This window comes from Melampsora larici-populina (assembly GCF_000204055.1).
Source record: "Melampsora larici-populina 98AG31 unplaced genomic scaffold MELLAscaffold_2, whole genome shotgun sequence".
In the NCBI taxonomy this organism is placed as follows: domain Eukaryota; kingdom Fungi; phylum Basidiomycota; class Pucciniomycetes; order Pucciniales; family Melampsoraceae; genus Melampsora; species Melampsora laricis-populina.
Window position 1 is genome coordinate 827,138 of NW_006768766.1, and position 14,461 is coordinate 841,598.

The window sequence follows — 14,461 nt, forward strand, 5'->3', positions numbered from 1 at the left end:
CGATGCATGGAAGGAAATGATGTTAGCTAGATTCCCTTTACCTGCCGCCTTCAGGTGGGTGGACAATACCTTGTTTGTCAAACCCAAGTCAGATAAGTCAGACTTACGCCTCAACAACATATCACAGATCAGTCAAGAGATGGCAATTGTGGAAAACAAAGAAAAAAGACACGACTTCGCGGAAGAACAGAAATATTTAGGGTTCATATGGAATGGATCAGAAAAAACAGTCCGTTTACCCCAAGAAAAAATCAACACAAGACACTGAGAGATAGAAGAATTTAGAAAAAAAAAGAAGCACACCTTGAAAGAAGTACAAGGGATTGCAGGGAAGCTAGCTCACACCGCAATGGTGCTCCCTCAACTGAACAGCTATAAAGTAGACATGAACAGGTGGATGGCAGAGTGGCATCATGGGTCAGCCTTAAGGGAAACATCAAATTCAGCAGACAAAGACCTACAAGTATGGCACCACGTGCTGAGCACGACAAAACCAAAGCGGCTGATCCCACGCCCAGAACAACTTAATGTGAACTGGGTCAGCAATGCGTCCACCTCGTATGACATTGCGATAATCATAGGGAAGTATTGGGCAAAGTTCTGCCTTTGTCACGGTTGGGACCTGAGAATGAAAGACGGGTCCAGACGCGGCATTGCATGGGCTGAGACCGTGGCAGCACGTTTAGGATTCCTCCTCCTGCTAAAACTCCATGACGTCAGAGGGAAATGCTTTGTTATGCTTACCGTCAACGTAGTGGCCAAAAGCACCACCCAAAATGGGAAACTGCACGATCAGAACATAAATTGGGAATGGAGGAAGATCCAGTCGCTTTTATTGGAAAACAAAGCCTGTATTGAGGTGAAACACATTATATCAGAAGACAACACAGCTGATAAACTGTCCAGGGGTTCCGACTCCTCAAAGCGTGTCAGAGACATGATCGAGATCCCTATACCCAAATATCTAAAGGATCTACTAAGACAAGAACATTGAGACATCACCCAATCGCACACGAAGAAAGTTACCTTTAAGAAGCATGACAGACCTACCTCAGCATTTTAAGCAAGCAGAAGAGAACACTTCACGAGCGGGGAGACATGCAGCCGCAGGCAGCTGGAAAAGATCAACTTTAGCAGGCTACTCCTCAGGGATGGCAAATTTATTGAATTTAAAGAAAAGACCACAGGAAGTTTCAATCCGGAAAACAAGGTATCAGACAAAGACGTGTATGATTTTATTGCTTGGGCAGGAGAAGCAAAAGGAACCTCAAGAGACGGACCAGACAAACCACTGAGTTCAGTTACAATCAAAAAATACTTAGACGGCGTTAGAGCCTGGCAAATCGTCAAGCATTGCAAGATTCCAACAGCACATCCAGAAGTAGTGAAAACTGATCCACACCCCCCAATCACAGGTCACTGGCAGGCCAGTGCGACCCACTGACGTTGGGAAATTATCAGCTTTATATTGGACAAATATAATACAATTATTAAACCAATGTTAGACTTTTATTAGAGAAAACACAGCCCACAATCACAAGTCACTTGCAGGTCAGTGTGTCCCAAGACTTAAAACTTTTTATCTTTTCTTCAAATTGTATTTAAACTGCCATGAACCAGATTTCAACTAGTAATCAAGATCTTGTAAGTTTTGGGACATATCTTTACCAGTCATGAGAATGATTATGGCTAGGCATTTAAAAAGGATCAATCAAATTTATGCCGATCACTTAAGCGGAACTAGACCCAGATTGCTAGTGATTTGAGGCTGGTACCGCTGAATAGCTCAAATCACTAGAAATCTGAGGCTGGTACTGCTGCATAGATTGGTACCAGCCTCAAATCACTAGCAATTTGAGGCTGGTACCGCTGCACAGATTGGTACCAGCCTCAAATCACCAGCAATTTGAGGCTGGTACCGCCAAACAGATTGAAGGCAGCCTCAGGTCACCAGCGTTTTGAGTCTGGTCGTGGTGGACTGATTTGTACCAGACTCAACAAGAATTCTTCCGCCAAAGCAAAAAGGCATGAAAGATACCAAGTCTTGGGTTCATGTGAATTTTAAAAAGGAAAATAGACAACAAAGTGAGATGTTAATCAGGGATATTTGCTTCAATGATGAAAATAGAATGTGCTGACAGTCATGGCCAATGCAGTTGAAGTGATCATCCATGATATTTCACCTGCATTACAAATTGATAGCTCCCCACCTGAATCTGCTTGTTATTGCTATGTGGCTTGTTTGAAATGACAATGCTTGTGGTAACATCAAGTTTTGAGTGTGTGGTGTACTCTGCCCCAATATAACCATTCTTTTCAAAGTGTCTCAAAGGTGATTGGAATCAATTTTCTTTCTATACACTGTGTCTGGAGCTTCCGGAAAATTTATTCTCAAATAACTGGATCATTTTCAAACATGGTGTGATTGTGATTCATCATGGCTTGGAAGAAGCCACACCTGGAATAGTACTGAAGTGATGACTTACCCTCCCATTCTGATCATAGAAAAAGAAGGTCAGCTGATTATTCATAGGTCTAATATTGAGATGGGTACTGACTTCAATTTAAATTTTTGTGTGCAGAAAGTAGGATTCTGATGATCCGCTCCCCCGCCCAGCTATTCAGATAAGCAGGTAGCACCAGAAGTGTGGAGATGGAGCCTATGTGTTTAGCAAAATGAAAGTTTTAAGTTACTTGAGAAGGACTTCACAATTTCTTGTGATGAGTTTATGCTCACTAGATAATTAATTCAATGAACTTTTTGTAGCTGAATAATAATGTGGGTAATCTTTGCCTACCAAATTCCAGATATTTGTCCAATAACTAATTGTTAATTGCCTAATCTGTTTTCAATAAAAATCCAATGATATCCTCATGTAGTTGGTTGCCCTGGCCTGCCAGTGACCGGTGATTGGGGGCTGTGAGAGCATCAAAACGGAAGGAGGAGGAAAAGGAATTAGTAACAGAAAAGAATCCAGTAATGATCAGACAATTGTTCGACCTCCTAAAACACACTCACGGAAAGTCAGAAACAGAAGAACTGATTGGAATTGTAGGGATTGTGGCCTTCTGGGGGATGGCACGCCTAGGCGAGTTACTTCGTCCATCGGCACTAGAAGGCGCTATTCTGTGTCAACACGTCGAGTTCGGTTCAAGGAATGGAAGCAACTTTGCCAAGCTACACTTGGGAAAGCAAAGACCACATCCCCAGGCAAAGTCCAAGTAATACACCTCCAGCAACAGATGAACGTTTTAGACCCGGTGGTGGCAATAAAAAGGCTGCTCAAAAGAAACCAAGAGGCAGACCCAGAAACACCACTATTCACATCAATGGAAAACAGATCACTGAAACCATTATCTAAACTGAAGTTCTTGAACGCAGTGAAAAAGGTATGGGGTCAACACAGCTTAAAGATGTGGAGCGGCCACTTGTTTTGTGTAGGAAGAGCATCTCTCCGCTTCAACCCAGGAACAAAGATAGAGAAGATTGCGCAACAAGGTCGCTGGAAGTTGAACGCATAACTGATTTACCTGAAAACCTATGAGCAAAAAGATGTGATAGACTCAAGAAAGTTCCTAGAGGCAATAGAGGATAGAGACTGGGCAAAGATGTTGGGATGTTAGTAGGAACAGACACAACTGATTTAGATGAAATGGAATAACATGGAGATGTGAGTGTTAGACCATGTGAGAGAGCTTTGAAAAACCCAGAGACACATGGCACCATGAGAGAGATGAACGGTTAACGTTCAAGCCACAAAAGCAAATGAACATGAGATTGACAAAAGAAAGAAGGTTGGAGAAGGCCCCCAAGTGACCCATTCAGTGACGTACAAGCGTGTGTGGGGTGTGCCAGGGAGGCTCAGGACGCTTGAACGCGCACCTGAGTAAAGAGCACCGTGTCAAAATTCCACAAGCTTGACGTCGAGAACACACCAAGAGTTCTACTTGTGTTTGCCTTGTGTTTCAGTCAAATTCTCCTGTGTTCAGCTGTTTCCGTTCAAGTTGGATACCTTGAGCCACTGTCAGGACTGAGTGTTGTCCTTTGTTAACTGAAGTTTAGACCCACTTGAGCCATTGTTGAGTTGCACATTCATCAAAGGATTAAATCCGTGAATAGAATCTCTATACCAATTTTCGTTTCCATGACATACGCTGATTTTGAAACCTGCTTCTGAACATCACCAGACTTCCAGCTATCCTTCAAGCAGCTCAAGCCATTGATATTCACTGCAACAGATACAATCAATGGGTAGGTATGCTTTCATACTGTGTGCCATTTTATATCATTTCCCAAGACAATGATCTTGTCTTGATTTACAGCACCAAATACATCGCGTTACTGGAAAAAAGGAGCATCGGTTAAATCAGTCAAGTCACTGAACGCCTCGGTTGCAAAGAGTCTTCCAAAACATACCAGTGCGATTGCGAGATCGTTTGCTGCATTCACCCGGTTTTTGCTTGGTTATGAAGAATCAACAAAGACCTATCCAACAAAACCAACCAATCATGAGCTGAGCCTTCTACATACAGCCACCCAGGATGAGATCCTATCCGACCAGCGAATCTTCCTGAATTTAACAGTTGATATGACAGAAAAGACATGGAGTCCATTCAAGGAGTTCTTCATGGCTGATCTCAAGACTTATGGTGTCTCTCGAATGACCTTTGATTGGGATGCAAGGGACACTCGCGGTTGGAATTGTATAGTTGCCGTCCTTGTTGGAAGCATTGGAGGTATGCAAGAGATCACGGTGCATTCAACAAACACTCCGTCAACCCACATCACAACACTATCTCCAACTGCATCGGCTTAGTACTTCGGTGGCTTCGTGGGCGAGCCGAAGACATCCGTCTCAATCGATTGGACTCAGAAAAACTTTGTCGAAAAGAACAGCAACGAAAGAAAAGAGTAGTAAGCTCAGCAAAGATTGAATACCATCATGACCAATTTATTCAGCTCTCATCTGACCAGTCTTTGAAGCTGTTTGCCTACTGACAAGAAACAGTGGAACATAACCTTACAGAGGAAGCAAAGCAGCTTCTTCCGGATTCAGATTGCTGCTCGGACACAGAATGGGATCCTGAAGAGATCAAGTACGAATCTTTAGGTGTGCCATGGCGCAGTCAGCAATATAGCACACTTCTTCATCGTATAGATGATCTATTGTATCATTATAAAGCTTCAGTCACCGGGGCCACTGCAGTGTCTCGACGATTTGATCAGTGTCGTACAAAATCAAAATTGGATAATCCTAAGGCTCCTGTCTGTGTTGGACTTCCAAGAAACTGTTATGACCCTTTGTTCCTTTAAAATCTAGTCGAAGAGGAGCTGGCTGCATTGAAAATGATTCCAGTTTCAGGTTTATTAAATTCTTTACCGGCATTTATAGATTCATTACTAGGAAATTGAAATACGCTGTCTACAAAACAAAATTTCTACATAGACAAAATACATCACTTTGATATTAGACTTCGCACATGTATATATTCCACTATTCTCACGATTTAAATAAGTGTATCGCTCTTTCCTTGTATATGAAATTTCTCTCAATACATAATCAAAAATTTATATCCTCCTTGTTCTCATGTTTTAAAGACTTGTATAAGATTGATCAAAAGTTACAAAAAAAATCATTGTTGAGGGGTTTTGTTCAAAGATGTACCAGTTTGAGTCGATGTCATATCAGCGATAGCCTAAGACATGAGAGGTATGATCAGTCATAATGCAACAATCCTTAAACAAAAGCAAAGACAAACCATACTGCAAAGGCTAACAAAAGAAACAGTTTAATGTTTCATCCTTAGACTATCTGGAGGGTTGATAATCGCACCACAGTGGCCAAATAAGTTCTCAAAGGTCACACATTTGAGCGTGCCCAAGCGATTGTATGCCATAGAGGCTCGGAGACGAGGTAATGATGAATAGGGGCTGCTGGACTTGTCAGTAGCATCAAGCGGCTTGTGAGTCTGAACCACAAAAAAAGGAAGATCACCAGTTTTAGATCGCAGTATATAACATATATACCCAAATTCACTCCTATGATTATCAATATATTCGATGTAGCTATCCCCTTGGTGCCGTTCATATATACTGAACGATTTGCCAGCATGCCGCCATACTTTAGTTTGCTGAAGTTCTTCTCCGACATGTTGGGATGCATCCACATTTGCATTGATGATAGGTGTGATGTGGAGAGTTGGTGTGCATGGTGTCCATTTTGGCTGTGAAGAAGGGTGCAATTCTTCGACTCCCATGTCGGATTTGTACTTTGCAGGCACATTGTCCAACATAGTTCTAAACAAGCCGGTCTGAGTATGTGCTTTGATTAGGGTCTTTCCAATAGATCCTGTAAGAGAGAATATGATCATGATTAGACCCAGGATCTTCCAGCTTATATGTGGCTGAAATTGAAAGCGAACTTACCCGCACTAGGATTTTTGGGCCGTTTGACTAGGCTTCCAATCACACGTTCCCCAGACCAAGCTGCCATGTAAGAAGGTGGTCCAAAGAGTCTACATTGTTGTGGTAGGTGTTGGGCATAATGGAGGTTCGGCTTTGACTTGATCAAGGGCCATACGTCTTGCAAATGTTGGCAATACTGAGAAAGTAGGGCTCCGAGGTCTTTGATATCGGTTTTGCTTAAGACACGCAATACTGATATGGTGATGATTTGAATTGCCAGAATCATGGCTCGATAAATCTTGTGGGAGTGAGATTGTGGTTCTGTCCCTTTTAAATAAGGGACAAGCGAAAATACAACATAAACAGTATAAAGTATAAGCCATTCAGCGGCTTTGGGTGTCCCACAAGTCGGCATGCCAATCTTTGTCGGAACTTGTGTAAGCCAAGTTGGTACCTTTGCATCAGAAATGCTAGTGTGAATGAGTGAAAGCTCGTGAGGGGTGATCGTGGGCCCTTTGGCCTGTATAGTCGATGTTGAGGCATGTGTTTCATGACTAACATTGCTAATGCGAGAAGGTTGACTACGCAGAAGAGAGAATCCGGAAAGGGAGGATCTTGCGGCTCGAGATGGATTTTTGCGGGAGCTTGGCGTAGGGGAAGCGGGGGGTTGATCTAAATCCATGGTCATTGACTGTGTCAGGCTAGGTGGTTGATCCTGGGGGAGTCCGTTAGTGTATATTCCGTTTGTTGCTAAGACGGCCTGCTCAACCTGTAGCTTTTTACCCGCTGCTTGAAATCCAAGATAGGTGGTTGAAAGGTCTTTGAGGAGTCCGAGTATCAAACAATGCATTATGTCAATTGTGGGGAAGATGATTGGCTGCCAATACAGGAGGGCTGAGAATGCAGTGTAGCGCACTCCATTCTTATCTACCATTTCATTTCTGGACTTGAGAGTTTCAGTGTTGAGCCATTTGAGTGCGTGTCGTTTATGAGACACGGGATGCCGACATTTGAAGACGTGGATGTTAAATTCGTTGATATCGTCTATTGTAATGTAGCATTGAGAACAAAAGTTAGTAGATGAATGCGAAGAAAAGCCAGACATCTTCTTCATGGCCGGAATGTTGCCAACTAGAGGCCATAGAGCGACTCGGATAAGCCTCCCTTGTGGGTACTGAGACGTGGAGCTGAATCGGATGCCTTCCCAAAGTTTATTAAGCTCGATTATTAAAGGAGAGATCAGGTGATCTATTTCATTGGCGTTGGGCTCTCTCGGACCAGGAATCATTCCCCAAACAAACATGTTTTGGGCCTTGTATTGAAGATCAGGAGGTAGACTGTAACATATAAGCACGATAAGGCCAGTTGAGTTGTGTCGAGCGCTTGCGTGACCGTACGGATCAAACCAGTCTAAGTAGAATCCAAATACCAAGTTACCGGAAGTTTTGGTGTAGATCTGCCCATTGAGTTTGAACGTCTTCCATACCTTCCCGTGCCAAATGTCCCTGAGAGTTCCATCGGCGGGGGGCGAAGCTGTGAGAGATGCATTGAGAGCAAGCTCAAATGAGGGGAAATGTAGCATTCTAGCAAGCCAATCGGTGAAGCTTTGATGGTAAAATTGTTTGCGCGGCGTGAATTTTGTTGGAGCTGACTTGGGGATCTTGTAAAGAGGCGCACCACAAACAAAACATTTGAGTTTAGGTTGGGAATTAGGGAAGCGAAGGCTGTCACAGATCGAAGGATATGGCATGTTGGGGAGCAGACCGTGATTTGCCAAACAGATTTTGCAACAGACTTCTTCGGTGATATCGACTGCAAGTGAGAAAACTTTGATAACACCTTCAATTGCCGCAGGAATTTCAGTCCATGGAGTCAAACTGGAGCAAGAAATAGTGTTGGAAAGTTGGAAAGTGGTTTTGAACTTCTTCTTTTCCATGGCCAAGGAACAACACAGGAACCGCTCCGCACCACTCGGGATTTTGACCCCCTTCGAGTGCGCAGCGCAGATACCGCTCTGAAACGCTCCGCACTGGGATCGCTATTTTTTTTTTGCAGGGGCTCAAGACGTAGCGGAGCGTGAAAACCGCTCCGCACACGCTATATGGCGCGCTATGCTCAAAACCGCTATATAGTGTTATTGCGCGCTATATAGCGCGCAATAATAACTTTTCCTTGTGTGTTGGGCTTTGCTCTTGGTTGAAGTTGAGCCGTCTTGTTCTTGTTCTTGGTTGATGATGTTGGATCAGGAGGCCGAGGCAAAGCTGGTTGTTTAGCAAGAGGTCCTGTGGTGACTGAGTCGTCCTCATCCTCATGAGCTGAAAGAGCCGTACGTGAGTCTTTGGGTGGTACGATAAACCCCGGTTTGGGACGAGAAGGACTGGGGGGACGGAGTTGTCGGGCAGTGGTTTTACCAGGAACCTGGAGTGTACTACTCAAACTCTGGGAAGAGCTTTTGGTGGGTGCCATCGATTGGAGTAGATGAATCAAATAGGAGGAAACAAAGAAGGATATATAAAGAGAGAAACGGTAGGGTCAATGTCATGTGAGTCAGTCTGGTTCTGAATCGGAAAAAGACTGACCATAACCAAACTAGAACACGATGTATTGAACGATGAGGTAAACCACAGGTCAGCCGAAGTCGACGATGTTGCCAGGGATGGTACATCGTTTTGATAATAGGCTTAGCACCTTTCGAATGGAGTGTTGGCGTCCAGATACGATTGAATGGAGGGTGGATCAATTGGTTGGATGTGGTGGGGGGAAGTAAGCTGTATCAGCTTGTACAGTGACCCTTCCTCCCCCCTGGGTACAGGGCTGTTGCTCCGCAATATAGCGGTGAACCAGTGGCCCCGAGCCAGAGCGGAGCGTTGGCTCCGCTCTGGAAATTTTGAGCCCCGACGAGCGGTCCGCAGGCTCCGCCAAAAATTGGCGTGCGGGTAGCGCAGCAAAAAACGCTCCGCAACCGCTCCGCAACCACTATATGTTGCGGAGCGGTTCCGGTATTGCAAGGAATTTCAACAGCTTTGATGTGACTTGTGATTTGTTGGGTAGTCATTAAGCACATGGAACATTGCTTGAATCGACATAGGATGTTGAAGAAAAGTAATCGGGATTTTAAATTTTGATGTTGAAAGCGTGAGCACAGCGTTCGTTGGCTCTGGATTCAGTGGCACAGTCAATATCGGTGGCCCCATCAAACATGGGTTTTTGTTGGAAGGCCAAGTCATTGGGTTTTTTGAACAAACAGGTTGAGATTGTTGTTCAGGTGTACTTGATCGCTGTGGTTTTCCGCCCTTCTGAGAAGTGATTAAAGATAAATTTGATAAATAAGTAATCGGAATCTTCCTTTTCCAAAAAGTTTTTTTGTACTCACGGCAACGGCACCCGTCAAGTCTCCCATCAAGTTTACATCTTGTTTTTCCAAGTCTGAAGAATTTTCAAGAGCTACTTGTGAGGTCTCCGCGGCCTTTTTTGATGACACAAGATGTTTCTTGTAGTTTGTTCGATGAAAGATTACGCCAGGATGAACTTCGCCGTCCCTTTCAAGATGCTGCTCAATACAGCCAAGGGCGACACATGTACATGCGATGTGATCTCGTCCGAAGTGGGCCATTGACCAGTGAGGTGAGTTGAGTGAAATCTTTGTGATGAATGTGTTCTGTGGCTATGGTGTCAGTTTGATAATTTGATATCTATATCAAGCCAAACACAACCAAAACAGGGCATATCTTTACAGATGTGACATGTATGTGTGACATCCCCAAGCAATACATGTCATCAGTTTTTGGACTTCTCTCACCCTGAAGAGAAAACCCTGCTCTCTTCCACAGAATTGGCTCAGCGGGTTCTCTTTGCTCTCTAATCAAGGGCAGGATCAGATCTTGCACAAAGTGTTTTCAGGGAACAGCAAAATAGAAATCAATTGATATTTATAAACAAAAAAGGAAATTATAAACACACTATATACAAACATGAGATAATCATGCCAATTTGACCACGTGAAATAGTTTCATACACGCAATGAAATATAAAACAGGGATTGAAATTGAAACTTATTTATACAAAACTTTCTAAACACAATGAAATATCAAAATGGGAACGGCTTGAAATTTGTATACATTCAGAGCAATGATCAACTAGATTATAAATACCAATCTTGTCTACCTTTATATCTCCATTTGAGTAGACCCAGACCCAGATGCTTGTGTCCCAGCTGTGGTGTTTTGAGTTGCAGGACCAACATTCCCCATACCCAAGCCACCAGGTGTCAGCATCCTACTTACCTCTTGAACCGATTTGAGAATATCAAAGCCATTGGTGGACTTGAGTTCCAAATTCACAATCGCAACACCTTGAACCGTCTGAAGCCAATTCGCAGAGACCAGTGATTGTTCATACCCTTTTGGCGGAAAAGATTCTTGATCGGGTGTTGATGAGTAAGTCTCTCGATCAACCAGCTGCTTAGCAGCGCGCCTTTTCTTTGGAATGATCTCCTTTGCCTCAATATTTTTGTCTATTAATTCAATAAAAGCGTTGAGTCCTGCACTTCGCCATTGTAGTCGGACCTTGTTTTGACTGCCATGCGAGCCAAGACCTTTGATTTCGTCTTCAGAATGAACCTCGGAATGTGATAGCATCAAAGCTTCTTGGGAGCCTTCTCCAAAAAGCTTTGCTACCATACTTTGACGTGCCTTTACAAGCTGAACAATACAATGTGTGTTAGCAACTCATACATGCTCAACCTAAAATGATATACACTTTGTTCCAAAATTACATTCATACCTTTAATTTTCTGTTTCTCCTGCAAAGCATGCTCTTTGATATAGCCTCATTTTCTTGAACCTTCTTTCTACCATCTTCGCTCTCCATAAGCTTCGTTCTCTTTATCTGACTCTCGAATTTTGAAGCTTTGTTTACAAACCATCGCCTGATTATTTCATCACGATTGGCCAGACTGTTTTCTCTTGCCAAGATCCCAAAACTCCGTGCCCCATTTGCGTTAAAACACTTAGCCCACTCCTGTTGAATAATTGCTGACATTGCTAAGTTCCACGGCAAATCGTAACTTGCTTGCCAATCAAAAGTACAGCGCGGAAATCCTGCTCGAGCAAGCGCACCCTCACAACTAATGGCCCAAGACATTGCATAAGAATTTTGAGAAGCAAAGACAAGGCGGGAAGTGAATTGTACAGGTCTTAAAGGCTTTGAAGCAAGTGCCATTTCAGCTGCGTCTTTTTCTACCGTTCTGATTTGAGTGCGATTGGGTACAAAACCGGGAGGTTTTCTGGCGAGGTATTTCGTTTTGGCTTTCTCCATTGCGGTTTCAATCAAAACTTGACGGTTACTTTCACAAGTTGTCCAGTTGCGCAATTCATCTTCATTTGGTGGATCAGGAAGAGTTGGACCACCATCAAAGGACCCTGATGATGATGATGATGAGCTAGACTTTTGAGGAACACCCATCATCATCCGAGTATATTTGTATAGTGCTCTAGCTAGTGGAGTGGCTGCTTTAGGAGTAGGATGAGCGCCGGACGTCTTCCCAATGACCACATTTCGCTTGCGAATTGACGATTGTTCCGCGAGAAAAGCTGCACGTGTTTGTTTCCGTGCTTCTACATCGCTCAATGAAAGTTCTCCATCTGAAGAAAAGCACCAGTTGTTGAATGAGTTCTAGACAAAAGAGAAGGAACTACTTAAAAAATGAAAACAAACCAGTATCCAGGTCACTTTCCATGTCATCTTCTCCAAGACCGTCTTCCTGTTCCTCTTCATTCAACCTCCTTTTCTTTGAACCTGAATCCGTGGCTGTCAAACACAAATACTGGATCAGCAAGTTTGTTGACTGATAAAGATACATAGAATTTCAACTCACTAGCATCATTGTTTGAGTTGTTTGGAGAAACTTGAGTGTTTCGAACAGTCGCTTGAGTTGAAGTTTCCATGATTTAGTATTCGGTTTGGCAATATATAAGAAGCGCTCCAAGAACGACTTGAAAAATTTAGATAGATAGATGTTGGTTTAGAGATTTGTAAGAAAAAGTCTCAAGATCAACTTGAGCAGAGTAGATAGAGAGATAAAGAGTATATGAATAAGAAAAGATCCCAAGATCAACTTGAGCGAAGTAGGATGGTTAAGTAACTGTAGGAGATGTAAGAAGATGATTTAGCAAGCAATGGTTTAGTTTGAAGTTCAAAAAATCGTTCAACGATCTATTGATCTCAGAGAAAAACAGGCAAGCAAGAGAAAAAGAAAACACTGAATACTTGGTAAAGTTTTGAAGTTCAAAATTAAATCAAACAAGCAAGCAATCTCAGTCACTAGAGGATCAATATATAACATAGATGGATTGATCACTCACCTCCAGCAACGCCGCCACGATACGATACTTGGTAAAGTATCGAGGATACTAGGTATAGTATCTGTTTCAGGATACCACCTCAGGCAGAATCCAGTACAGTACCGCCCGTTCGGATACAATACCAGATACGGTACCGTTTATCAGGGTACTATGGGCGGACACTTTGAGTATAGTACCCTCGATACCGGGTACGATACCGATACGTATCGTGGTATCGGAGTAATGGTAGATACTGTACAATACTGGCAAAGTATCGGGTATCTTTGTTAAAATAACCGAGCCACAAACATTCATTCCGCATAACGAGGCAAGAGAAGAGTGATAAGAAGTAAAGAAAAGATGAGGAAACAAATATGGCTCTCAGAGCCGATTTCGTAAACAACTTGTGTTTGACAAGATAAGAAAAAAAACAAAAAATTCAAAAAGAAAAGAACAAAGGAGAAAAGTAAATCAAGCAAAATTACTAATACTATCACCCCCCTCCTCTTTTGGTGTGACTTATCCAAGGCACTAGAGTGGGCCATACACAATTGACACTCCTCAAAGTCCAAACCTTGAATCGCAATGCCCTCCTTAGACCAGATGCGAGCCCCAACTGACTGTTCCACCGTTGATGGTTTCAAAGCCCCTCGATCACGGCTGCAGACATCTGCAGCTGCGGAGAACGTCCTCTCCACAGCTCACGATGATCCACAGACTGCCAGATAGTCTTTTGCAAGGGATGATAAAACTGGATACCTTGAAGCATTGACCTGGGCGACAGGAAATCAAAATACCATCAGTACTTAATGTGAGAAGAAATGGTGATAAATATTAATGATCAGTATATTGTTACCTTCCACCATTCTAAAGCAAGATGTGGATCCCTCTCTACGGCTTTAGATGGCTCATCAACACGCTCGAAATAGTTGCTGAGCTCATTTTCAGTGCGTGTCTGCAATTTCTTTCTATGTGCCCTAAATCCATCTTCATCTTCATCTTCTTCATTAGACTCACCACTGTGCCCTTCATTATTCTTGCCCGAGTTCAGTTTACTTTGTCTAATGTCAAAAGCTGTTTCTATTAAAGCTTGAGCTGATATGAATTCGTCTGAGTTTTTGCCAAAAGCAAACTGAAAGTAGTCGGTTCGCCAGGAGGGATGTAGAACAGTGGCTAGGACTAGGACATTGGATTGAAGGGCTTCAGCTAGATATGCCTTGACTCTAGCATGCATGGCGTGATACATCGGGAATAGAGGGTCGGCTCGGGATTTGCACGCGTCGATCTTAGCTTGAAGAGACTTCTTCAACTTGACGTATTCCCAAATAACCAGTGAACCAGTCGGAGCATCGGCTTCGAAAACCTTGGTTAAAGATTCAAAATCCTTAAGCGAGGAAAGGATCAGTCAGTGTCAGCGTAAGGAGATGATTCAAATGAAAAAACTCACTCGGAGTATCTTAATAAGTTGACCAACTTGCTTCCATTGGTCTGGCGAAACGTGAGCTTTGTTGAATATGCCACGGGGTTGAGCGGTCTCAGGATCACTTGGTCCTACTTCGGGTCTTCGATTCTTGCTTTTGGTCTTTGTGACCTCCTTCTGATCATCTTTGAGCATCCTATCGATAACCTGCAATTTATTATATAGATCAAAATAATAATTTAGAACATGATGTAGATGAAATTATAAATTTAGGACATACTAAACTTACTTCTT

The 14,461-nt window shown here is 43.0% G+C and overlaps 2 protein-coding genes across 2 annotated transcripts; one reads left to right on the forward strand and one right to left on the reverse strand.

Moving 5' to 3' along the window:
* Positions 1-4,248: 4,248 nt before the first annotated feature.
* Positions 4,249-5,413, forward strand: MELLADRAFT_101657 (uncharacterized protein; the record flags this gene model as incomplete). The annotated part of the gene is made up of 5 exons (XM_007404206.1): positions 4,249-4,252; positions 4,324-4,737; positions 4,818-4,915; positions 5,030-5,291; positions 5,322-5,413. The coding sequence occupies 5 exons, from the start codon at positions 4,249-4,251 to the stop codon at positions 5,411-5,413; spliced, it is 870 nt and encodes a 289-aa protein (XP_007404268.1).
* A 5,159-nt stretch (positions 5,414-10,572) lies between these two features.
* Positions 10,573-12,351, reverse strand: MELLADRAFT_88992 (uncharacterized protein; the record flags this gene model as incomplete). The annotated part of the gene is made up of 4 exons (XM_007404766.1): positions 10,573-11,106; positions 11,189-12,048; positions 12,122-12,214; positions 12,282-12,351. 4 exons carry the CDS (start codon positions 12,349-12,351, stop codon positions 10,573-10,575), a joined length of 1,557 nt encoding a protein of 518 aa, XP_007404828.1.
* Between the last annotated feature and the right edge of the window lie 2,110 nt (positions 12,352-14,461).